Genomic DNA, 26,041 nt, shown 5'->3' with positions numbered 1-26,041 from the left:
GCTCTTCTGGTTGACAATGCTGATAAAGCTGTAAGTCGTCTGCATAAAGATGATAGTGCGAAACAAGTGACTTTGTGATTACGTTAATAAAAACGGAGAAAAGTAAAGGAGAGAGAACACCACCCTGGGGTACACCCGCAGCCAGATCACACCACTCAGAGGAAACCTCATGAGTACGGACCGACTGCGAGCGACCCCGAAGATAAGAACTGAACCACGCACCTGCAGAAGAAGATATATTAAGTGACGATAGGATGGCTAAGAGGATGTCAAAATCAACTGAATTGAAAGCACTGCTGAAATCCAGTAACACCAACACTGTCAACCGCCTGTTCTCCATAGCTAGCCGAATGTCGTCGGTTATTTTAACCAGAGCCGACACTGTGCTATGACCAGGGCGGAAGCCAGATTGGTACGGACTCAGCAGGCTGTTTGAGGAGAGGTGACGAGACAACTGATTATTGACAACACTCTCAAGGACTTTTGATAGGATTGGGAGGATGGATATTGGACGGAACTGAGAGACTGAGGAGGGATTAGACACTTTGGGTAAAGGCAGTACATGGGCTCTTTTCCATGCTGAGGGAAAGGAGTTGGTAAAGAGGGAGTAGTTGATGAGATGTAAAACTACAGGAATTAGTTCATCAAGGATAAGGAGAAGCATTTGGAGATGAATACCATCATCTCCTACCGCCTTTGTGGAAATGGATAAGATTGCACGTTTAATATCTCCTTCCGCAGCTGGATGGAATGAAAACGCAGTACAATTTGGCCGAGGAGCATTGGAGAGATAATGTAGAGTAGAGGATTTTACGTCATCAGCCAGCGTTACTGGTGACATCGAAAAATGAGCATTAATTGTGTTAGGGTCCATATCGGTGGTGCTGTCATTGACAGCCTTGCCAATACCGAAGGACTTAAGAAATTGCCATACTTGCGCGTTGTTAAGGTTTTTGATAGAGTTATGAATGTGGCGTCTCTTAGCATCTCTGCACAGACGACTGTAGCGATTCCGTAGCTTCTTGTATGAGGTCCAGTTCTCCTCACTGGGATCACTTCTGTATCGTCTTTTAGCCCTATCCCTTTTCGCCATCACCTGCTTAATGCTGTCTGATAACCATGGCGCAGGCAGATGCCTAACTCGTACCTTCTTGAGTGGGGCATGCTTGTCGTAAAGAGATAAGATCAACCTGTTAAACTCAGAGACCATAGTATCTACATCATTGCAGTCATAAACAGCAGACCAGTCAATATTGCCCGCATCTTCCCTCAAACGATCCATATCAATGATCTTGAAACTGCGAAGGAAGAGAAATTTGGCTAGGAAGAGGAAGTTGTTCAATTTGATAAGCACTTTCTATTGACTTATACAAACTGAAGATCTAAAACACCTGATGTGGAACTCCAGGAGCAAGCTAGACTATAGCATTATGAAGATATGACGTTTTAGCAAAAGTGGTTCAATCTGATAAGCACTTTCTATTGACTTATAAACATCGAAGATCTGGAACACCTGATGTGGAACTTCAAGAGCAATACTACACTTGAAATGTATAGAAATGAATGTTATGAAATAGGTATGGTGAATCAAAAAAAAGTAATTAGTCCGTCTTTTAGATAACCCTAAAATAATGGACACGTATTTTTCTTTTCTCTCTCTCACAAACAAATAATAACGAAGATACAACAACGCTTGAATTTCGTTTTAAGTCACTGCTTAGTACAAATTTTACAAACCTAGACGTGGCGTCACGAGCCCCCACTCCGACTTTGTTGCGTTATATCTCATTATTATTTTGTATGTCTCTTCCAGACCTCGGGACTACATAGTTCCGAATTTTCACGCCCTTTTGAGACAACTTTAATGAAATGGTGACACAAAACCGACGATTATCCCTTTATACACTATAAAAATGAACCCAAGGATAATCCCCGGTGGACGTCGTTAAAAAAAAGACAATCCCCGGTTCTGTGCTAAACTATTGCTAACTATGGAGGAAAACTACTTGGGCTATTGTGATGGGATGTTAGCGGATGACAATGTATTAGGTACATGTAAAAATGGCAGGTGGAGACTCGCCACCTCACTTACTGGCCCCCTGGGAACCAGTCACTGAATAGCAACAAGAGGGCAACAGGGACATGAGCGGCTGAAGGGTGAGGATACCTCGGCGGACTTTAAACGCAGATTACGCGCTCCCTGTGCTTACCATGAGGCATCTACCCTCCGAACAGGGCTACTAATGCTGCTCTAGCGACTCCACTCTGGACGGTCAAGCCAAGCCCGAGGTGTGAGACCTACCCCCGCCATGGTTCACTCCGACCGGCCGGAGATGGGGGACAGTATACTCTCCCTGGAGAACAGTATAAATAGCTCCGCGGGGTCGGTACTCCCCGTCATCAGCCTCAGATGTCCTGCGGTGCCTATATCTCATTATTATTGTCATTATTATCTCAAGAGCCTTTGTCCCAATTATGTTAGGGTCGACTTCCAGTCACGATGCAACTGAGTACCAGTGTTTTACAAGGAGCGACTGCCTATCTGACCTCCACAACCCGGTTCCGCTCAACCCAACACCCCTTGGTAAGACTTACTGGCTTCTGACTACCCATAACAACTGCCAAGAATGTTCAATGACAGCCGGAACCTACAGTTTTTACATCCCCTCCAAATAACGGTCATTGGTATCCAAAATATACATAGAAAGTACATACGAACTTAGAAAAGTTGCATTGGCAGGCACTTGCCAGACCTGGAATCAAAGACTCACGCTCATACTTGAGAGATTGGTTCTCTACCCACTAAACCACCACGACTTCAACTAAGTCACCACGACTTTGTCATCTATTTAATGTTTTTTTACGTAATAATACGTGTAATATTTTGCCACACACAACTTAAATGCGGACTAATTAGAACCACTACTTTTATCCCTATGGTAACATCTATTGCAGTTCAGTTCTCAGCGTTTTGTTTAGTCTGCTGTGCTTTTGCTGTTAAAGTACAAAAATTAAATATATGGAACGTTTCTAATGGTTATGCGTATTCCGTTGTTTTCAAGTCAACGGGCCCTTACAATTCAATATCAGACTATTCAGATCTTTGATTTTGCTGACCCCGTAGTCGCTAGCATAAGGGTCAGGATCCGCGTACGAAGTCACGGGCAGAAGCTAGTCTTAAATATATATTCGATTAGTATAACCCAATGACTCATTTTCGATTTTTACTTTAGACTTTTTGAATTTGGTCATAAGTTTGGTCTTTGTAATATTCATTTCTAATCCCAGACTATTTATCTTATTGTAGGCTCGATTCAGATAATTAGTGAAGCTACTTATATAGCTTTTTTGCCAAATATTATTTTTTATTCAATTAAGTGTTATGATAACTATGAGATAACTGTGTTCAAAACTAGATAAATTGCTTTAATATATAAGTAACTAGCTCGTGCCAGCGGTTTCACCCGCATCCCGTGGGAACCTCGGCACAAACCCGAATAAAAAGTAGCCTATAGCCTTCCTCGATAAATGGACTATCTAATACTGAAAGAATTTTTCAAATCGGACCAGTAGTTCCTGAGATTAGCACGTTCAAACAAACAAACAAACTCTTCAGCTTTATAATATTAGTATCGATTGTAATCTTTCCATGTATTAGGTAAGTATATGTCGAGTTGTAGGAGAATGCAGCAATACATTATTTTTTTATTCAGATATACTTAGTCTATAAAAATATTGAAATCCATAACATGAAATAATTATTCATTCTAAACTGCCTTAGGCAAAGGATATTGCTTCACAGCATTTATTGTTTTATCAGTGTTATAAGGTCTTTAAAACAAGGCCTCGCCTTTTCAAAAAATATTATCAATTTAGGAAATAAATTTATTTACATATTCACATATTTATAATACATATAAAAAACTAACCCAGTAAAACAAAAAAAAAACTAAAAAGCGTCAAAAAATTCATTCCCATCGCTGTCGACTGGGAGCGTACCCAAGAGGCTGACAGCATTAAGGTTATGGCACATTATAGCGGCACCGCAACAGCATGGCTCCACACCAGCATTTAAGGTGTCATTCAATTTAGAGCATTAAATCGTGTATATTATAAGATATTTCGTAATGTCAATATAAAAAAGCCAACGGCGAGCAGTCAGCGTGCTTGCCGCTTCCACACAACTCGACTCGCCGCCCGCGTGCTGCAAGCGAGCGGTCCTCATGCGTACAGCGCGCCGACGGCGTGCTAATTGCGCGCCGACTCCGAGCCGGCAGCGAAACAACGTCATTGCGTCGTGTTCAATCATAACATCAATCATAATCGTCTTAAAATAATATTGAGTTTGCGGTGACAGCAAGCTTACACCTCGCGGCCGGCGCGCGGCCGGCGCGCCAACGGAGCGCCAACGGCGCGCCGACGGCTAGCGGACAGCGCGTGGTTAGCGCGCTGACAGCTAGCCGTAGTCTTAATTCGAGGCGACGCCGTGCTGCTGCCGTGCTGTTGCCGTGCTGCTACAATGTGCCACAAGCTACCTCGTTGGATGGCCATGCTGATCCTTTGTCCGAGGTAGCCAACCTTTTGGTCACGAGAAGCTTCAACCAACAGCCTAAATAGATCTTTAAATAGGGTGTGGGGATTCGGACCCCACGACTCGAGGGTTTCAACCCCAAACGGTTCGGATATATAGTTGCCGACAAGGAGGTTCTCTGCGGCCGCAGCGGCAGCAGCAGCACAGCACGTAGTACTTGCAAGGTGAGATTGTGAGATGACGCACGGGTATCGACACAGGTTGCATCCCACACTAAAGGTCTACCCATCTCCCAAGGGAATAACGACATGCCGATTTGATTACAGGAGGACATAAAATACGTAAATAATCCATTGGAATTACAGTAGACGGGAAATAGCTAATATACACTGCTTTTTTTGTCATTGTAATGTCGTAGTATTTCAGAAGTAATCCAATTTTATTTATGAATAATCGTTGCGTATGCTTTGTGTTTTCGTTTGTGTGAGGGCACAGCACGGTTTTAAGGCCAGTAACACACGCGCCAAGTTTAAATATGGCTAGATGACATTGATGAAATTCCGAAAAAAAAAATACGTACCAATTTTTTTCATCCCACCATCTCGGAAAGAATAGTTTTATCCTCTAGAGCGGCAAAGTGATTTGAATTTAGAACATGGTGTGCAATACTCCATTTGTGACAATCTTGATAAGACTTTTCAAACAAATACATATTAAACAAATACCTAAAATACTGCTTAAAATAATATTCAATTAATTATTCGTGATTTTTATTATTGTTTTAACATAGAGTTTTAACCGCGTTTCATTTTTAAACTGAGTTTTCAAATAAATGAACTTTAATAGTTACTTCTTTTTAATTTGATACTCATACCTATGTGCGTGCCATTTTGTTTTTAATAATTTCCTCGATGAAGTGGGACGAAATGATTATTTTGTTATTATTTTAAGCTCGATTTTAAACCTCATTACATTTTTAAACTGAGTTTTTGCATAAATAAATTTTCAGGTACATCCAGGTACCTACATCTTTTTAATTTGCCATGTGTGACGTGCGTGCCATTTTCATTTTTGAGTTTAGAAATTTCCTCGATGAGGTGGGATGAAAAGTTACGTGTTGCACTCGAGTGCAAAGATTTTTCACCTTGTGCTCTTTTGCTTCCCTCGCTATCGCTCAGGAACACGAGCGTAGCGAGTGTTTCAATTTTCGTCGCTTCCCGTCTCGCTTCTCTATGAACATGGTCGTACATTGCTGTAAGTTTGTGTTTACGCGTGCGATGATGCGTGCCGCTTCACGCGCCGCCCCACCGTAAACAGAAAAAACGTCCGACGCGCCGCGAGACGCCCCGCGTCTCCGTAAATGAGGCCTTATGTTCCTAAATAGAGTGCCATTTGAAACGAAATTAATAAAACAGTAATTTAAAATGGTTACCTAGTAAGTACCTATCTACATGTCATATTCGTTACCCCTCCGTAGCTTATAAGAAGAGAACCTATGTTTGTATGTAGTGTCTGATTCCCTTTCATTTTATCCGTGATGTGCCTGCATATTGCCTGCCCTTTCCGACATTAATCAATAAATTTGTTGCACAGGCTAGACTGGCTGGGTTTTAACTAGGGATGTGCAAGATCTGAAAATATTAGGAACAATGCAGCCGGAACTACAAATCAGAATGTATTTTTTAATGGTGATCCACACTATATCAACTTAACACAGATTTATCATAGAATTTTGTCTGTGCAACAAATCGGTGTATACAAAAGTATGACAAAAACGTCTAAGTGAAAAAAGTCCGAGTACCTACCAAAGTCTGAGCACAAATATTGGAAGTTTGTACGTATGTCTGCGTATTATAAACATTATTTTATTGTCAGTTGTCATCATATTTTTACTGAGACTTTATTTATTTTATAATAATAGGTTCACCACTCAATTTCAATTATTAAATACATACTTAACTATACATAGTATTGCAGTGTAACAATTACTTAAGGTGAACACTACACGCTTAAATTACAACGGACCCCAATCTAAAAATTTATACTAAACAACAACTAACAGACACTTGGTAAACGACTGAGCGTAGATTTCAGTTTAGTAAGAGAGTCAAAGTGTATATCAACAACCTCACCATAGCCACTGCCTTACACATTCTTGCATAAGGTGAGCTGGATCCAGAGATGTCAGCAACCCCAGCGGGGCCCAACAAAGAGATGTCAACAACCCCAACCCCAGCAGGGCCCAACAGGGCTAAGGCCTGCCGGGGCTGCGGGATTGTTCGAAAGAGTTACCGCGGCCCTGGGACATAAAAGGCCTACGATGGAATACGACGGCTTTTAGTCAGTAAGAGTCTGACACTCCCTCACCGCTGCTAACCCACAGCGGGAGGGGCCATTTGATGATTTTTGACGTCGTTAAAAAAAAAGTTGAGCTGGATCCCGGAACAGTTCTTTCTATTTTCTGCTTGATAATCTTATAGGCCCACATAGCATCCAGTATTTGTCTAAGTTTGTCTAGTGAGGCCATGTTAAAATGTGCCAGTCTTTTCTCATTTGACTGTTCCCTTCTGGCGATACCATCAGAGAAAGCGAGATGCCACGCGAAACGCTTCGGGACACGTTCAAGACGCAGGGAATGGCAGGCAAAGTGAGGAGACCAGACCTTACCTATATTCTAAAATATTTCGAACAAGGCTGTAAAACAGAAGAATTTTTGTTTTACTGTAGCAAGAGTTTTTGCTATTTCTTATGATGAGCCCTAACATTTTAGAGACACGCTTAGTAATATTGTCACGATTCGGCGTAAAAGTTATTTTTTTGTCAAATAGTACACAAGGTCTTTTACTGTCTCAACCTCCTCAATTTTGTCACCGAGGATACGCTGCATATAAGGATGTTTCTTCTTGAGACTGACGTGGTAACAGCAAGAGGGTTCTGTACTATGATTTATAAAACGTTCCATAATTATAATACACTTACATTGCATTCCATGTTCTGTGAATATTTCAAGCATCTACCTGTTGGCGTTCTCGATATCGAGCAAAAATGGGCAAAAAATCACGTTTGTTGTATGGGAGACCCCAAAAATATTTATTTTATTCTTGTTTTCAGTATTTGTTGTTATAGCGGTAAAATAAAATTTACTTGATAGTTAGAGAGTTTAAATTTTCAAAATCGGCTCATGAGATACAGCCTGGTGACAGACGGACGGACACGGTCACAATAGATTTACCATAATGTTTAATCAGTGTTACATTTTCGAATATGTTTTCAAGTGGATTTGAACAAAGAAGCAGCAATATGCACAGGTACCTAACTATCTACAATAGGTATATACTTACCTACGTAAATAAAAAGTGTCGTTAAGAGGACGAATTGGAAATTTTGGCGCCAAGGATCTCAATTTTTCTCAGTAAATACAAAACGGATCAAAATACAACTTGGTTACCTGAAAGTTCATGATAAAAACCTTATTTTGTTAGACTTCAAAACATGATTAGGTAACTTTTATAACAGATAAAAATATATCAAACATACCTCTTTTTAAAAAGAGATTCACATATTATGGGCAAACGGGACCGATTTAAGCCTCTTAACTTTTTTGACGCGGGTCTGTCGTCTAAGTAGACAGAGGGACGATGAGCCACCCGAACTCACCGCCTCTTGACTCCTTAGGTGCGCGTGCCGGTTATGGAATTATTGTTTACCAGTTCGTCGCCTTAAGCTTTTTCATATTCATATTATTTATTTTCCCAATGCGATCGATTCACTTAAATTCTTTCAATTTCTGACTTTTTAATTTAAAAATATATAACTTAATACTAATATCATTAGTGTTAGCACCCATAACACAAGTTGATAACCATTGGGCTAACCGAACGAGAGAAAGTTGTTTCAATTATTTATTTAATAAACAAAATTATCCTCAACGCCGGGTTGTCAACAAAGTGCTGATTCCGAGTTTTGTAAGTTAATGCTCTCGATCCTTAATTATAAAGGCATATGCTACACCACATGATTTGAATATTACACCTTTTTTCGTTTTGCCTTATTATAAACTTTACGTTTCGTAGTGTCGTTTATTACATGAACAAGAGCCGATAACAGCTTTTGAATGCCCTCTGGTGACAACCGGCGATGATGACCACTTTTTCAGGTACTGTACCCACCCAGATAGCCTGGCAGCATTACCATTAATAGTTAAATTAAATATCAAACCATACAAATATCACCTAGTCCAACCGGTACGCCGTGGTACATCCCTAGCGGATGTCTGGATTCTCTTTTGCAGTTTAGTGCACCTAGTGAAATCTACGCGGCAACTTCTGTCGCGCGTGGCATTTCATCTCATTTATTGAATTCTTGAATTCAATCGAGAAATAAATTTAATTACCTCTCTAAACCTTGATAGTGAAGTGTATTTACGTTATACTTGCAAGAACTCAGCTATCGGAAGAATTAGAAGTACACACCTGGGTAAGTTCTATTGTTTTACCTTTAGCATTTGCAATTTTCTTTATTGTAATATTTAAATATTGCTAGAAATGTTTCGAGCTCTGCCGATATTACCTAGCTACTCTCAATAGCGATATTAATTAACTACTTATACCAATACCTTTTGCGGCAGTGCATCCCAAGCGGCCTTGTTTTACAAAACCGTAAAGGTTTTAAAATGCGTATATTGCATAATTAAAACTGGTATATAAATATTGTGGGTTTATAAGTCGATAAATTACCCTTTCCTATATATTGTTATATAGCTACTTATGTTCTCACATCGTATGTGCCCTGCAATAACTAACGGCGCATCAAGCTGCGCATAAATCAATCGAGCTAAATATCTGGGTGTATCTTTAATTCCTTTACAACGTATTGAGTGGTACTTCATTTTATAGGTGGTCTCGAAAGCCTATAGATACGATGGCGAGATATTTTCCGTCAAAACTGGGGATCGACCCAGACGACTCGCAAGAGGAGATATGGGAGGATATCCAATTTAACCGCGAGCCCAAAGCTGATCGCCACCTACCTCCACTGCGGTTTACTTTCGACGATGGTGAACCTAGCACGAGCACTGCGGTGGTGCCTGGGCCGTCGCAGGAGCGTCAAGAGCCCCCGACTCGACCTTTCAAAAAGACAACGAACCCCAAGTTGATTAAACGGCGCCGTTGCACGACGCCTCCGCCAAACAACAATGAAACTCCTGCTGCAAGTACAAGTTCAAGCATCATGGAGGTGGAAGAGGTTCCCAAAAATACTCCAGGTGGGTATCTGGAGTATACATGTTTTAGACTTCCTTTCTTTACTGATGTTAAATTGACTCTACCGTAGCCTGCAAAGGCTTGTGTTCTGATGACTAAGTATGAGAATTATGGCGTGGAGAATTATCTTTGTGCATTATGTGCTCCATATGTTGTACCCAACTAACTATCTGCTAGGGATGTTAGGCTTTAACTCCTTGGAGGTAAGACGAGGCTTTGGTCAGCTCATGGTAGCTTGTAAAACCTTACGGGGCCAAATCGACTGCCCAGAGCTCCATAACCTTTTCTGCCGCCTATTCACCCCCGACAAATACATCGGTCGCCGTCAGAGCTGCAGGCACAATCTCTTCGCCCCACCGACATGCAAAACAGTCGCCAGAGCTGAATCTCCTATATGTCGTACTCTTAAGACGCTCAACGCCCTTCTGACTGCCAACCCTGAATTTGATGTGTTTGTGGATGAGTGGAGTAAAGTGATGCGTGTGTGTTTGGGGTTCTGTGAGAGAAGTTCCACCATCCCACGCCTAAATCAAATTAAAATGGCGGCGTAAGCCACACATCGATTGCGTGTTTGTAAATTGCGTTTGCTAATATCTAGTGAAAAAGAATGGTTTGGGTCTATATGTACAAGCTCATCCCCGGGGATCGAGTGGTACCTATATAAGTGTATTGTGTATGCAAAGGAGCATGGTCACTTTTGTATGAACACTGTAACCACTTTTGAACAGTGATGAATAAGAGCAATGTCATATGAAAGCTTTTGGCAAACACTTTGTTCCATACAGAAAAAATCGATTCCAGCGCTAACATGGTGTTTTGCACCATGAAATTAAATAATATGTTATAGTCCGGTCAATTTAGACATAAAAGTAGTAGTCAATTAACAATAATTCCCGGAAAGCCAAATTTTGGTGGAGAGGTTGGGTTTACCATTACAAATAAAATATTTTAAGTCCCCATCGATCCCATGAGGAATTTGAGGTATTTTGTTTTTTTTTTTCGAAAACGGTATTTACGTTTTATAATATTTCCAAAATTGTAGATCTTAAAATTCTCTACAAAATTGTCTTTTGATTTTTTTTTTCCTAAGAGTTACCATTCGTGAGATATCGCGATTCTAATAGTCACATTATACATGACATGCACAATTGAACACATTTCCATGCCAGCTGTGAGGTAGTGTACTCGGCGCGGTACCCGTCCTCAAAGGGTTTTGGCACCACTATATTGTCGCGCAATTTTTTCTACTTTTTAGATTTCTATAATCGCTCCATGATAAACTACTAAACATGATAATAAACTTTAGGCATGAGCTATGTATCTGAATGAAATAACGCAATAACGATCAGCTTTCCTAAATATGATGCAGCTGACTAATGCTTTTGGAGTTGCTATTATTTTCAGAGGATTCAAAAACCGAAGATCCCGATGGCCCACCGGCCCGCCAGCGACCCCGTCTCCATGCCAACGAGGCATCAGCATCTACATCGGCAGGCCCGGCCGGGCTCACGCGGGCCCAGCTTGAGGCAGAAATACTGCTGGAGCTACGACGTCGCACCGTCTCGGATGAGATGCCTCCGTTTGAATTCGATTTGCCGTTTGATATTGTTACTGACGACGAAGAAGAAGCAGAAGGAGACCAACCATTCGTCGTTGGTGAATTGGAATCAGTAACGCCAGCGCCGCCACGCAGGAAACGCAAACCACTGAGCTCGGATTCTGAGAGTAATTATTGTAATTTAAATATTTCGTGTAGCTGTGGGCCTTAGGTATATCTTTTAAGTTAACGTTACAAAGAGATGAATGGTCTAAGTATTTGGAAACACATTAGGTACGCACATGTAATGACCTAATTACCTGGCTGGGATAAAACAAATCAATACTTTTAGGCAGAATGAGTATGCTGATTTGGAAGTGGGCCGGCCATGTTTGTCTGCAGACGAACAGTACCTACACGGAACAGACATGGTGGAGACCGCGATCGGCTAAGCGTAGTGTAGTCAGTAGGTCCTGGTGCATGCTGGACGGTCGCGTTGAAGAAAGTGACGGGCAGCCGATGGATGCGCGCTGCGGCGCTGCCCAAGCCCGGATTGGGTGGTACTAGGGGAGGCCTTCGTTCGGCTGTGGAAGGCAATACTCTGATAAGAATAAAAATACATCATTTGTAATTTCAACAGCTTTTCACGATTTTTCAGATACCTACTGATGACTAGTGCCAGACGGACAGCTTATGTTATTAGTACTGAATAAGGTCTTTTTACCATGTGGATATACGGAAACCTATACTTGAATACTTACATTTTAATGTAACATTTACACACACGGTGGAATTGCTAAAATGCTGTTTTATTTTAGATTTATTAGAGAACGTGACTATATATATTTTTATGTATTCAACAGACGATCCTCACTGCCGCCGCAATAAAAACAAGTCGGTGCCATGCATTTATTGCCACATGTGGCGCCACGGGTATGTTGATAATCTACATTATCGTACTTTGCAGTTTCCTCTTTTGAATACTGTGGCAGAAAATCATAAATTATTAAATATACTAAACTTATACATTTATATATTAATACGTGGAAACTACTTGTATAAAATGCAGCCAATGTTACTGCGGAAAAGTGCAGCTTTTCAAAAAATTTCAAATCGGTTCTGAAATTTCGCCTTTAGGGAACAAAAATCAATATAGATGGTTTATCCATCTATATTGATTTTAATATAGATGGTTTATCCATCTATATTGATTTTTGTTCCCTAACTATGTTGCACTATGTTGTTAATCGTTTCAGAATTAAGGCCTACAGGAAGAAATTGCGTAATGCAAAGTCGATGCTGCGCATCATAAAGGACATGATTAAGAACCGCCAGGATGCCATGGAGAAGCAGTGAGCTCCTAGTACCGTGAGTCAGTTTTTAACACAGTTCAGCTTTCACAGGTCGACCAGGGGCCCGATTCTCCTCAGTTAATAATGTCAAAATCGAATAGAAATTGAATCGCAATATGATCGCAATAGCAGTTTTAACCATATCGGGCATTCTGCTACTGATATAAGACCAATCGTATTCCAACGACATTCGATTGGTTTGCGATTGGTCTGCTATTATGGTGATTTTGGTCTATACGGTAGTTTGCTCTTCAATCATATTGCAATCGAATCAAATCATTTGCAGACAAAATGATTCATTATTGAATGACAGAAAAGGATAAAAACGTTTATTTCAAAGAAAAAATAGCGGAATGCCACATACGCTTCAATCGTAATCGAGTCAGGATTGGATCTCAGTCGAATGTGAATCGTATGTCTCTTAAGTAATATTAGGAGAATCGGGCCCCTGTATGTAACTATGTAATGCAATGCCGACTACCTCGTTGGTCTAGTGGTCGCCAGCGCAACTACTATGCCTAAGGTTCGATTCCTGGGACGGGCCCAAATCTTTAGAAACTTTTACAAAGCAGCCCGTAATCTGGAAATTGGTGATTGATTCAAACGTGCATCGGAGAGCACGTTAATGTCAGTCCTGCGCCTGATATCTCCCCGGTCTTTTCATTATTTATCCCCAGAATTCATTATTCGTAAGATATGATGGCGACTTAAGAAATTACCCATCAATATCCCCTCGTCTTGTAGGAAAATAATAGTAGTAAAGTACATGTAGGCATGTGATTTAACATTATCGGTAAAGTGTTTTTATTTATGTCCAGGTTTTATGTTTAGGCGGTACTTGATTTATCTTTATTTATTCTCCTAAGTATAACAAAAGTTCCATAAGCAATAAAAAAATTGTTTCAGGAAACTTCAAGATCGGAATTCTTTAACCAACAAGTGGATGACGAAACTTTAAAAGAGATTTTGGAACTGCACCGACTTTCTTTGCATTAAAATCTTGAGCATTCGAAACAATATAATATATCTAGCTTTATACTTCTATAATATGCCGTAACTTAACTGTACGAATTTTATAGTAAGTATTTATACATAGCAACGATCCCACTTAACTCTTATTATTTTAAATTGTTAAGTCGGGCGTGATTTAAGATCCTAGATGCTATACTTATCATTTTAAAAAAGTTATATATTTTGTGAAGTATATATTCTTTAAAAAAATAAAATTACAGGGAGATAGATAAATAGGTCTATAGGAAGATTTTGGTAAAAACTTTTTTTTTATCTTAACAAACTGACATTTCTACTTATATAACTATTGGGTTTATAATTCTTAAATTAAAGTTGGTAGTGTTTGAACAAGCGCACATTCATGTGGTTACAACAGCGGGGTGGAGGCACAGTCATGCACATACAAGTTAGTTCGAAGCATTCCGTATATCCTGAAGTATGTTCCTGAATGACGAATATCGCAGGAATAATATCAAATATGTAATCCCTTTTTGTCGGTCAGTAATATCTTGTTACTTGGTACACATATGTATTGGAATAATTGTCGTGTCGATGTTAAATATAAGTGCATAATCAATAATCTAAGGCCTAATCGTGAATGTCTATTATTTCATATAAATCTTTAATCCTGGAATCCGGTTTGGTCATCTTTCCTGAATATCTCCCCCACCCTCACCACGTACCAGCAAAATTCTGAAAAATTCTCACGACGTGTTCGTTATTCGACTGGTTTTTGTAAGTTCAGACTACCATAGCGTGTAAGGCTACTATTATTGTTCAATTATATTATCAATTAAATGTACTGATGTAACCGAATCATAGAATGTAAGTTTGAAAATCATAGATTGTAAGTTTGAAAATCTTATTGTCTATTTAATGCCGTAGCTGTAAGTTTGAATTTTGAAAATTATTATTCTCGCGCTTTCGACTCGGACATGTATAATTTCAAAACAGTATTATAATTCTGTTAATTTCCATTATATGTTATGTATTGTTTGATTGTTCACGTTTTTCTTTGAAGTATTATTTTTAAGAAAAAGGGAATTTTATACAAGCTATTAAGTTCTACTTTTTAAATTCAACATTACTTTATGCATTTATGTACAACGATTATATTAAGTTAAATACAATAATATTTAAGTGCAAGTAAGCACATACTTAGATAAGATTTAGAATTAACAAGTATATAATCCTCTTTAATATAATTCATTAAAATAATAATTCACAATATCAGTAGATGAACGTAGGTACCTATAGTAGGTACGAGTAGAGAAGTTTTAACATTTACGATGCGTAGATCACCCTAATATAAAACATACTTTTGATGATCAATTATTTATTTGGATATGCTGACCGAACCAATCAACACAATTTTGTGCACACATTTTTGAAATATTTAGATATGTTTTAAAATTAATGTAAGTTTTATGAATCTTATTAAATAAAGGCAATCGCATTGGAAAGCTGTATTCATTTAACCTTTGAGTAGGTACACTACCTAATATCCTAAAGAGGTTTGAAAGCAATTAATGTTTGGTGAAAATTGCTATATTATCATCACTAATATACATTACATAAAGTGAGGAATGAGTATATATGAGAAAGTTTGAAAATGGCACTGGTAACCGAAAAGGTTTGTGGAAACCGGCTGTCTTGGTATGGCCATGTGGTGCCGAGGAATGAGGATCAATTATTGATGAAAGTGATGAGCATGAATGTGGACGGATACAGTGTAAGGGAACGACTGACGAAAAGGATAGATTGTGTGAAAGTCGACATAGCTAGATAGATAGATAGTAAAGAACGTTATTTATGAGATGACGGCAGACAGAAGAGTATGGAAGAAGAAAACATCCTGCGCCGACCATGATGATCATTAGTACTTAGTAAAGTTATTTTTAAATATTTCAAATAATTTATTTGGAACCAAGTAACAAGGGAAGTAACAAGAACACGAAGAAAACAGCTAGTTTTTTATGCATTTAGATTGTTTAGGTACGCTTCTAACAAGTCTGGTTGGTAAGACGAGCATTCAAATGTAGTTTGTTAATATCAAACAAAAATATTTGATTTAGTTGGCCACGATCCCCACGTCATCACAACATGCCGCCGAAACCCGCAAAATACACAAGAGGAGAGAAATGTCTGTGTGCTCACATCGTAATTACTTTAGCCGTCATCGCGATACTGACAATAGTTTACATCGTACATTTGTTTCTCGTCACACATAAGGAATATTATGATGCCTTTAAAATTACCAGACGAGCTTACGATCCAAGTGAGTACGACTTACGACTCTTTGTATATTTTCAATATCTTGTCAACAACTGACCATAAGAATGTACATAGCACTTTGAAGATTTGATAATATTTCTTCTAGAAAATAGGTCATGGTTACAGGACTAAAAAAATAAAAAAAAAACTGCTCTTAGCTACCAGTATCCCAATTTCAACGAATTTATAAATTACCACTGTCATTGGCTAGAAACTTGATGCAATGAATCATGGCAAAATGAAGTACATGTAACGGTTGTGGATTTTTTGAGAAAAAAATTTTAACGTTCTGTGAGAATATAAATCAGTTTCTTCGGGAAGTTTTTAATCATGAGCGGAATTACGTGTTCAAGTAACGTTAACTAATTACCAGTCACCGTCACCTTATATGTAACTAATAGTATTTTTTGTTTCATTTGCTATTTCGACAATATATAAACGTATCACGTATCTTGCTCATTGATAGTGGCGGCTTCGACGACTGAACGGTAAAATATGTGGATGAAGTCGCGGAAAAAGCACTAGTTTACTGTTCAATAGGCAGAGGTCAGAATAAGGTAGAGTTATTTATGTACTTGCATCGAAATGTGGATCTTCCCGGGATTTCTAACCGACAATCCAGTGTGGCAAACAATATTACAATTAAATAATAATAAGAACCTCAGAGATAGACAAATAAAACAAAGATAATTAACATACATTTTTTATTGGTTTATATTTATTCACAGTACAAATTGTTGATAGTCTTGATTTTTATTAGTTTATATTAATTCACAATAAAAATTATTGATAGTCTTAAAAATAAATTACTTTTTATTTAAAAAATCACGGGAATTTTGCTGCTCTTTAATCTCGGGATGTGAGACATATCCACTTTATTCTTTCACTGTATGAAATTTAATCAGTGTAAGAACATGAATAACTCAACCCAATTCCGACCTCTCTAGTAATAATATTTGTTCCTTCGTTACTGCTACGTTGCTGAGCTACGCGCAGTGCTACGGCGTAGCGCGCGTAGCTCAATTTTACAAATATCTTATCTACTAATTTCACCACCGCGCAGTGTGATTTTTAACACACTACCCATTTTTTAGATGCGTACAAACCTATGTTCTTATACTAAAACCTAGAATGTGGTCAAACTACACTCTTTTGCAAAAAAAGCGAAATCTTGGTTTTAAGAACTTTACGTGTACTTCAAATGGTTTTAATGACTGTAGTATATTACTAGCATCAATAGAGTTAGCCACGCATGCGTGAGAGTGTATTCCAAATTTGAATTTTGAGAATTGTTAAGAAATTGGTTAAACCTTGTTTTGGACTGTAGAAAGTTCGTCGGCGTTTTGAAAAGTTGCGTAAAAACCGTTTGAAACTTTTGTGCCCGCTTTTTTTGCAAAAGAGTTTATATTCAATGGAACGCAACGTGTAGGCACATCAACGCAACGTGTAGGTAGCTAAGGTTATACCTTTACGCAGGTCTGTCAGGTCTATCAATATCGGATTACCAATCCATTGGGGTGGCGTACCTGAACACAACGCCCGTGACGACGGTTTGTGTGACGCTTCTGCTGCACGCGCGCTGGTCCCTCGCACCAGCACAATGCACTTCAATGAGGGACGACCCCGACATGGCCTCATACCTGTACACGTGGAATATTAAATACAAAATAAACGGAAAATATATTAGTAAGTGGTTCGTCTGCCAAGTGTGTTGTTGTTCAGTTGTTTCTACCCGGCGGCTCTAGTACGACAAATAAAAAAATATCACACATAAGTACCTATTATCTCGAATGGTAGCGCAAACATTAATTTATTCTCCCAATATTGAATTGATTGAATTGAGTGAAGGCCTATTTTTCGATTAGATAGTTACCTATACCTCGTAAAAAATTGCTTCAGGTCGAAGAACTTAGCAAAGCTTAATAAATGTCTTTGTCTATTCAGATTCGGACATTAAGAGGACTTTGACACATTCTCATTTTAGTAGAGAAGATTACCACAATAATATTGGATTATTTGAGCATGAAGAGCCGATAAACAAGAAAAAGTACTATGCTGGTAAGTAAGTACCTACCTACACATTATAATTTAATATGGGAACTAATTCACGCACTAGGATAAATAAGTCGAAACTTTTAAACTTTCGGTGCCAAACAAGGACATCGAAAATGTCTTTAAGATACTTTGTTATAACCGTGAAAGATAAGATCACGCCTCATATCGTTTGGTCAAACATCTATCCTATACTAGCTTCCGCCGTGTGTGTGCGTGCGTGTGTGTGTTCATAAGAAGTAGCCCATGTGTTAATCCAGAGTATCACCTATTTACATACCAAATTCCAACCAAAGCGGTCTGAATAACAAATATACATACATACATTCTCACAAACTTTCACGTATAATATTAGTGGGATTGAAATCCCACTACCAATCGAAGCATTCACCTTAAAACCAAGATTATCTCTCTCATAATGTTACCGTTTTTTGCAAAAAAGTTTTTGTCAATGATAGCTATTTTGCCATTAGGTCTGCGGATAACATCAGGTGTTGGGCAATTCCATTCAATAAGGGTTTCAAAAAATCTCGAGAGAAGGTTCAGGGTTCTCTCTCTATTTCAACTTTATTCGTTTCTGTGAGCCGTGATTTGTCTCACGCGGTCGACTAATTCTAACTAAATCATGAACGTGCCGATCGGAGCGACATTCTATCGCGGTGAGAGTTTTGTACTTGTTAAATTAAGTGCATTGTTTCAGCTCCTAAAAATACAATAGTCACAGACGAAATGCTGGAAGATTTTGAAAAAAAGATGGTGTTAATTGATTGGCAAATTAATTTTTCGGTAAAAGGTACCTACACATTTCATATTACGCTGTGTTACGCAGTATATTTTTTACGATCGAGTTTTTCCGTGTTTCGAATGGCACGATAAACAGTATGTCGCTGCTGTCATTTGAACATCTTTGGCGGCCAGACGCTAGCAAGTCTGACAACCAGTCTTACCTAGGGATATTGGGTTGGCCGGATAACTGGATACTAAAACTATGGTACTCAGCTGCATCCCGTTAGACTGGAAGACAATTCCAACATAGTTTGGCAAAAGGCTAGGCAGATGAGATGATGTGCTCGTGAACAATATGATTTCGGCCTAATAATTTTTCAAAAATTAAAAGGCAGTTCATCTTCAAGTGCTTCGTTCATAAATGTAGACTTAAAATTATTGATTAGTGCATAGGTAAGTATTCAGTTCCATTCAGATGAAATGACGTTGTCTAAAATACATGTACTTAAAAATACAAGTTCACTCCCACAAATAACAAATACTAATTAACTTGTTATAGTACTTATCTACATAAAAAATCAACTAAATCTATATAAATACATACAAAATTATTGCACGCTGAAAATTATAAGGGAGTTTCAGTATTATAGTTTTTGTCGCCTGTTGCTGTCCGTAGCAGTTATGTCGGGACGCGGGTGAAAGCTAGTATTTTAATAGAATCTACGAATTATTAATCAAGTAAAAACTTCTTTGTTTAAGGTGACACTTCGGCTTCGGTCGTGAACGCTGTTCGGCCAATATATTCGTACAAATGCGCTATTTATGCCGACCCCATTGTTCAGTTACGAGATTATGAATTTTGTGTAGCGTTTGAACAAGACGGCCCTATTGCGGGTTAGTTTACAAAGAATAGAATAGAATAAACGTTATTTTCTCAATATCATAGCTAGTAGTAGTACATACATGACGATGCACGGGTGTATCAATCACCCGCTTTCAGATTACCTACGGGCTGCTTTGTACAAAATTCTACAACTTACAACGCCATTTCGGCCCGACCCGGGAATCGAACCCGAGACCTCAGTCATAGCAGTCGCACTTGCGACCAACTAAACCAACGAGGCAGTTAATGTAGCAGTTAATTTAATTTAACCATTATTTTTAAGTAGATTTTTTGTTTACTGTGTATTTGTATACAAAAGTTTTATCCAATATTGTTTACTCAAATCGAGTATAGAAATGTTAATATTCTTTAAATCATGAAAAATAGGTTAATACGTTTATAGTGTCCATATTTTAGATCATGGTGCAATGTTGGTCATGAACTCGACGATTATTGGATTTTTCTCATGGGGCGACATCAAAGGAAAAGGCGTGCCTTTAATTATTTTAAATATTATACATTTTAGAGAATGGTTTGAAAGTATAGTTTCCTTGTAAACAGTACTGCCAACTCCTAGAAATTCGAGTCTCTAGGCTCCAAGTCAAAAGTCGCCAGAAAGTCTCTAAAACTAATTCCATGAGAAGCGAATACAAGATTTTATCTGGGAAAAGCACAAGTGGGCACAAGCATGGTATGGACACTTGATACTCACCTCCACTCGTTTATTCGAAAGTCAGTGATCCAGAGCGATACCATAATAATAAGACAAAAGTATTTCCGTTTTTTTTTTTTGTATTTCTGTGTCGATTTGGCAAAAAATATATTGGCTCTAGAACTATTTTATTTTGTACCTACTGCAAATGTCGCCAGATAAGTCGCTAAACTATTTTTGTCGTCAAAACATTTTTTGGTCGCTAAGCCTTAAACAAAATTCGTCACATCTAGCGACAAAGTCGCTAAATTGGCGTTCTTAATTTAAATTATATCTGTACTCAAAGTTTTAAATGTCGTATTAAATTCATAGTAGGTCTATACGTAAGAGTTATCTTGTACCTATTCTAGCGCCTACAAGTAGTTAGATGGAAATATATTCTACGAATTCAATAGGTAAGTTAGATTTGTATTTTTACTGATATTAAAATAGTCTGCTTTGTTACCTACAAAAAGATTTTAATGGCAACTTATAATAGTTTCTTGAAAGGGCTTTACACATTCCGCAAGTCTTGTTTTACATTTTATATTATTAACAGTAGGTAATGTATATTTTTAAATCGCACTACAAAGTATTATAGAGATTTTAATAAATAAAAAGCACTACAACTTTTTTGATTAACTGATTTTGTTTTTGTATGGCAAAGTCGCTAACATTGAGAATATATATTTATTTTACAAAAACGTGCAATTTGACCAGAACTTCCCTTAGAGAGCTGTTTAAAGAAATGAGTATTCTTGCTGTATCATCTTTACCGTACTGTTTATTAGACTTACCTTACATTTATATGTATATCAAGAAGAGTTCGGCTTCATAAAGAGCATGGTTCATTTCTGGGTTTCATACATTCAAACTGAAGTACATAAAAATTAAATTCATATTTAATTGAATGAAAAAAAGTTTTTGGTTGCCACTTGCCATATTGAATGAGGGACAGCTACATAATGTAATTCTAACATACCTATTTATATTTTTTAATTTATTTTTTAATGACATTCTTATCTCACGGACATAGATGTGTTGCTATGGCGTTTGATGCGCCATTTCTTCATTCCAGCAAGAACACGTAGAAAGTGATGATAGGTGGTGCATGGAGATATTTTCATGAAAAGAATTTAAGAAACTTACAATGCACTTGAGACAAAAAAAATAAAACCGACTCCCAATAACACTGAACAGCAAAACTAAACTATTCTTAGGTGCATCAGCCTAGAAATTGGTGGCATCATCATCCACTAGACACCGACTCCTAGGCTGATGTACCTAAGATTTATTTTTGTTTTTCTGTGTTTTTGGGAGTCAGTGTTATTTTTTGTAAAAAGTTTTTTTTATTTTTGGCTTTCCAGTGACAAGCATAGTTGTCACTTGCATTAGTGGAAAGTTCTCATCAATACCAATAATGTAAGCCCAAACACAAATTAGTTTACATATTCAGTTATTGAGTTCCCTCAACCTTCTCCGATCTCCATCATCAGGTCAGCTCCAAACCTTCACTACCTTCACTGTTTGAAAGGTCTCGTCAATACAAGTAATATAAGCCCAAACACGAGGTAGTTTACATATTCAGTTATCGGGTTCCCTCAACCTTATCTCGTCTCCATCATCAGGTCAACTCCAAACCTTTACTGTTGCATAGTGTTATCAGACATACAATCATTGTCAAGTTTTGAACCTATGCATGCCTACAATAATTTTCGAAAGCTGCCCTCGATTTCTCAGGGTTTCCATCATCTGATTCTGACCTAATGATTATGGGACCATCTGAAAGGTACACCCTCTCAAACAAAAAAAGAATTAATGATTAAGAGTAAGGCGTCTTCAAGTAATCGGGGAACATACATTAAAAAAAAAGATCCCGACGAATTAAGAACCTCTTCCTTTTTGGGAAGTCGGATAAAAAGGTAACTTCCATCAAACCCGCCCATTAATTGGTCAGTGGATCGTCTTAGTTAGGGGATTAGACCAGTCTAATAGTTTATGAAAGTAAATTTTTATGAGAAAAAAAAAGAAAATTGTATATTATTTTGTCGCTACTCTCATCAACCAATAATATAAATGTTTGTGCAAAGTACGATTATATCGCACCCTTAGAATGAAAGTGACCGAATCCAAAAAATGCAATTTGTGGGAAATGAGCAAAATCGTCATCAAAAAATTATATTACTTAATACATCTTAATATATCTCTTCCGTTTTTAATGGCTTACTATTGATTTTTACCAGATTTGTGGATTAGCCTTTTGAGATCACAATGACAATGCAAATTTATGTTTATAGTATTTTTTTATATATATTTTAACATAAAATATAAAGTAGTTTCAAATTAAGTCACTTTATTTCAAAATTATGTTTTCCATTCTATGTTTTTTTAAGAATTAAGTCTGTTTATGACACATATTGGTAATAATTCCGTAGACACAATAAATAATAAGACACTGTCATACTGAAAGTTATTTGGACATAGGGTATTAAATTAAAATGCAATGTTATAAAAATCTGAATGTATTTATTTATTTCAGTCTTAATAATATTTATTCAAGTAACTGATTCGTTATCAGTAATTGAGAAAACAAAATCTACGGGACCTTTGCTTGTGTTTGTGAATAAAATAACAGAATGTATCCAAATGAGCAGGCAATGTCTATTAACCTCCTGCTTCTATTGTGGAGCCTTGTGTTGGCTATAAGTAGAACAGAGGATCAAGTTCCTACTTAAGTCTGCACAAAATAACAAATCACTTCTGCAATGAAACCTTTAGTGGCAGAAAAGTGATAAATATATCTTTTAAACAGTTCCGTTAAAAAGTCTACAATTAGCGTCTTTATGCAGTTCTAACGCGTACATCAGCGGCAATAGAAACTTTTTAGCAGCTTTAACCTTTAACATAATTGTTTGAACTCTCTTTTAAAGATGTAGGCTGCAAATGGGTTGTAGAATGATCTCTTGTAAAACCCAGAGTGACATTTGGTTCAGTTTCTGCTGCCTTTAGTGATATTTACAGCTATGAGCAGCTATGAGCAGCTACGGAAGCAATAATAGAACTTAAAGATACTTTCGGAACCCCTAAAGCACTACTGTACAGCTAACAGTTGCCAAATAGGCTGCTATTTCCACTAGTGTGCTAGTTGAGATGGTTCTACTAGTTGGTTAGACCACTGCGTAGTGACAGACGCGGCGTGGAACACTGTTAGAGACGCTAGTGTGCTCTATGACGTGTCTTGGTCGGACCATTTGCCTCTAATTATAAAGTGTGTGTCTTAAGTTATTAAGGCCAAAAGTTGCACCTGCACTTCCTAAATGTAACAAAGTAACATGGGGTGACAGAGCTTTGCAGCAGACTGAGTTATATAGCAATTATTGTAATGATCTCTTGAAAAATGTAAACTTTCCCTTAGAATTTACTGAATGTAGTAAAACTAGATGTAGAATTAAGGAACATTTTCCATAGTTTTGATTGCAGTAATGGTATAAATAAGTATAACTCTGTAACTTATTGTAAATGGTGTGCATACCTGTAAGTGACATATTGACACAGTAAATACTTACGTAAGAAATTTTGTAACTATACTTGTTTTTGTGTATATGTTGTTGGTTTGCCTTAATAAATAAAATAAAATAAAAATAAATAAAACATGAAACTATTTTAGACAATATTTATGCGGAAATTGTGCGTATACTCTATGAAGGTGCAATCGCAAGTAACTGTAAGAACGGATTACAGCGCAAAAAGAGTTACATAACGGGCTGGAATAAGCATGTGAAGGACGCACACAGACAGGCTCGGATTTTCAAACCTGGACGTTGTTTGGTAGACCGAAAAATGGTGATTTATATGAAAAAATGCTGGAAAGTAGAAAGGTTTTTAAAAGTAAATTGAAATGGTGCCAAAATAATAAGGACCAAATAAAAATGGACATTATTGCAAGTCATCATGACGCAAAGAATTTTGGTAGTTTTTGGAAAGCCACGAACAGGTTGAATCAAAGGTCGGGTCTGCCTGTGAGTATTGATGGCCTTATTGATCCTGGTGATATCGCCAACCTATTTAGTAGAACCTTTAGGGTTGGGTCTCCCCTGGGTACGTCGTCTGGTGGGCTTGAGGTGGTGGGGGGGTCTGAAGACATGCCTATTAGGTTTACGGCCAGGGAGGTAGCTACTGTCATACGCAACTTAAAGAGAGGCAAGTCGCTGGGTCATGACAGCCTAAGTATAGAGCATTTGCTGCATGCTGGTAAGCACTTACCGCGAGTGCTAGCAATTATTTTTAGCTTGTGCCTGAGTCACTCGTATCTTCCAGCGGATTTACTTAAAACTATTGTTGTGCCTATTGTTAAGAATAAAACTGGAGATGCGAGTGAAAAGAGCAACTACAGGCCTATATCCCTGGCTACCATCATTGCAAAGGTGTTGAAAGTCTGATTGACCAGCAGCTGGATAAGTACTTAATACTTAACGATGCCCAGTTTGGTTTTAAGCCAATCTTATCCACGGAAACAGCTATACTATGCCTCAGACTGTTCAATACTATACAAGTAGGAAAACACCTGTATATGCATGTTTTCTGGACCTCTCCAAGGCTTTCGACCTCGTATCTTACGACTGCCTATGGAGAAAATTGTGGTGAAAATGGAGAAAATATCAAGAACTTCCCAAGCGATATCATTAGGATGCTAAAGTATTGGTATAAAAACCAATACAATTATGTTAAGTGGGCGGGTGTCCTGTCGGATGCATACGGGTTGGAGTGCGGTAAAACGGTGTAGGAAAAAAGCCACATCAGGTTAATAAAATCTTATCATAACGTGTTGGAAAAGTTTAAGGTGAGCATCGATCAATAAATTGTAGAAATTCACAGATCTGAATACACTGATGTGTGGCTCTGTGTACCTAAATATCTTAACATACCACACAACTTTAATATTATAGGGGCATATTCCAAAAAAGTTACAACTTAAACTTTTTAATTTTAGTAATAAACAGGTTCAATATTAAGAATAACAAAAATAATGAATATGCTTTTAGTCATAGACAGACCTATTATTATAAGTGTCGTTTGTCTTTTATAATTATTTTTTACTAAATAGACCTAATCCTTAAAAGGTCACTGAATACTACCTACATATTTTGTTTTATAAAGACGTATTAATCAAAATGTCACTTTATGGCAAAAAATATTGTGTAACTTACCGTGGCAGTATTCGCAATAAACGGACACTTTTTGAGATTCGCCGATGTTTTACATGTTCACTCGCAAGCGCATCTGACGTAATACTAGTTCTGGCTCTTTCACACAATATGCGTAAACGAATAGCGGAACGAGTGAAAGAGACCGAAATAAGCGTAGTCTCTGTTATAGTTAGAAATAGGTCTCTTTTTATTTACAGGGTTATAGATTATGCTTTTTAAGGTCAGTTTATTGTAAAAACGAGTATTACAGGAATTTTGAATTAAGTCACTTTCATTCTAAGGGTGCGATATAACGATTGACCATGCCATGCCAGTATTCATATAAAAAATATATTTGTTGAAAGCTTTGAATAATGTAGATCAATAATTAAAATCAATATTAATGTACGTCAAAACAAAATGTAAATCATATTTTCATGAGATTAGACGATTAGGTGATGTCTAGATTAGACCACCGGTTGTTGACAGGAAAGATGACATTATCTTTTTTTAATTCAACTTTTTTTATAGTCAGTG

General features: G+C 37.7%; 1 protein-coding gene across 1 annotated transcript; it reads left to right on the top strand.

Moving 5' to 3' along the window:
- The first annotated feature begins 8,834 nt into the window (after positions 1-8,834).
- Positions 8,835-15,155, top strand: LOC124645031. Its single transcript, XM_047184768.1, has 6 exons — positions 8,835-9,007; positions 9,427-9,794; positions 11,197-11,517; positions 12,193-12,262; positions 12,586-12,697; positions 13,588-15,155. The coding sequence occupies exons 2-5, from the start codon at positions 9,452-9,454 to the stop codon at positions 12,683-12,685; spliced, it is 834 nt and encodes a 277-aa protein (XP_047040724.1). The 5' UTR covers positions 8,835-9,007; positions 9,427-9,451; the 3' UTR covers positions 12,686-12,697; positions 13,588-15,155.
- The last annotated feature ends 10,886 nt before the right edge of the window (positions 15,156-26,041 follow it).

This window comes from Helicoverpa zea, chromosome 31, assembly GCF_022581195.2.
Source record: "Helicoverpa zea isolate HzStark_Cry1AcR chromosome 31, ilHelZeax1.1, whole genome shotgun sequence".
NCBI classification, from domain to species: Eukaryota; Metazoa; Arthropoda; class Insecta; order Lepidoptera; family Noctuidae; genus Helicoverpa; species Helicoverpa zea.
The sequence above is the reverse complement of the archived record's forward strand: the minus strand, read 5'-3'. Positions and strand labels throughout refer to the sequence as shown.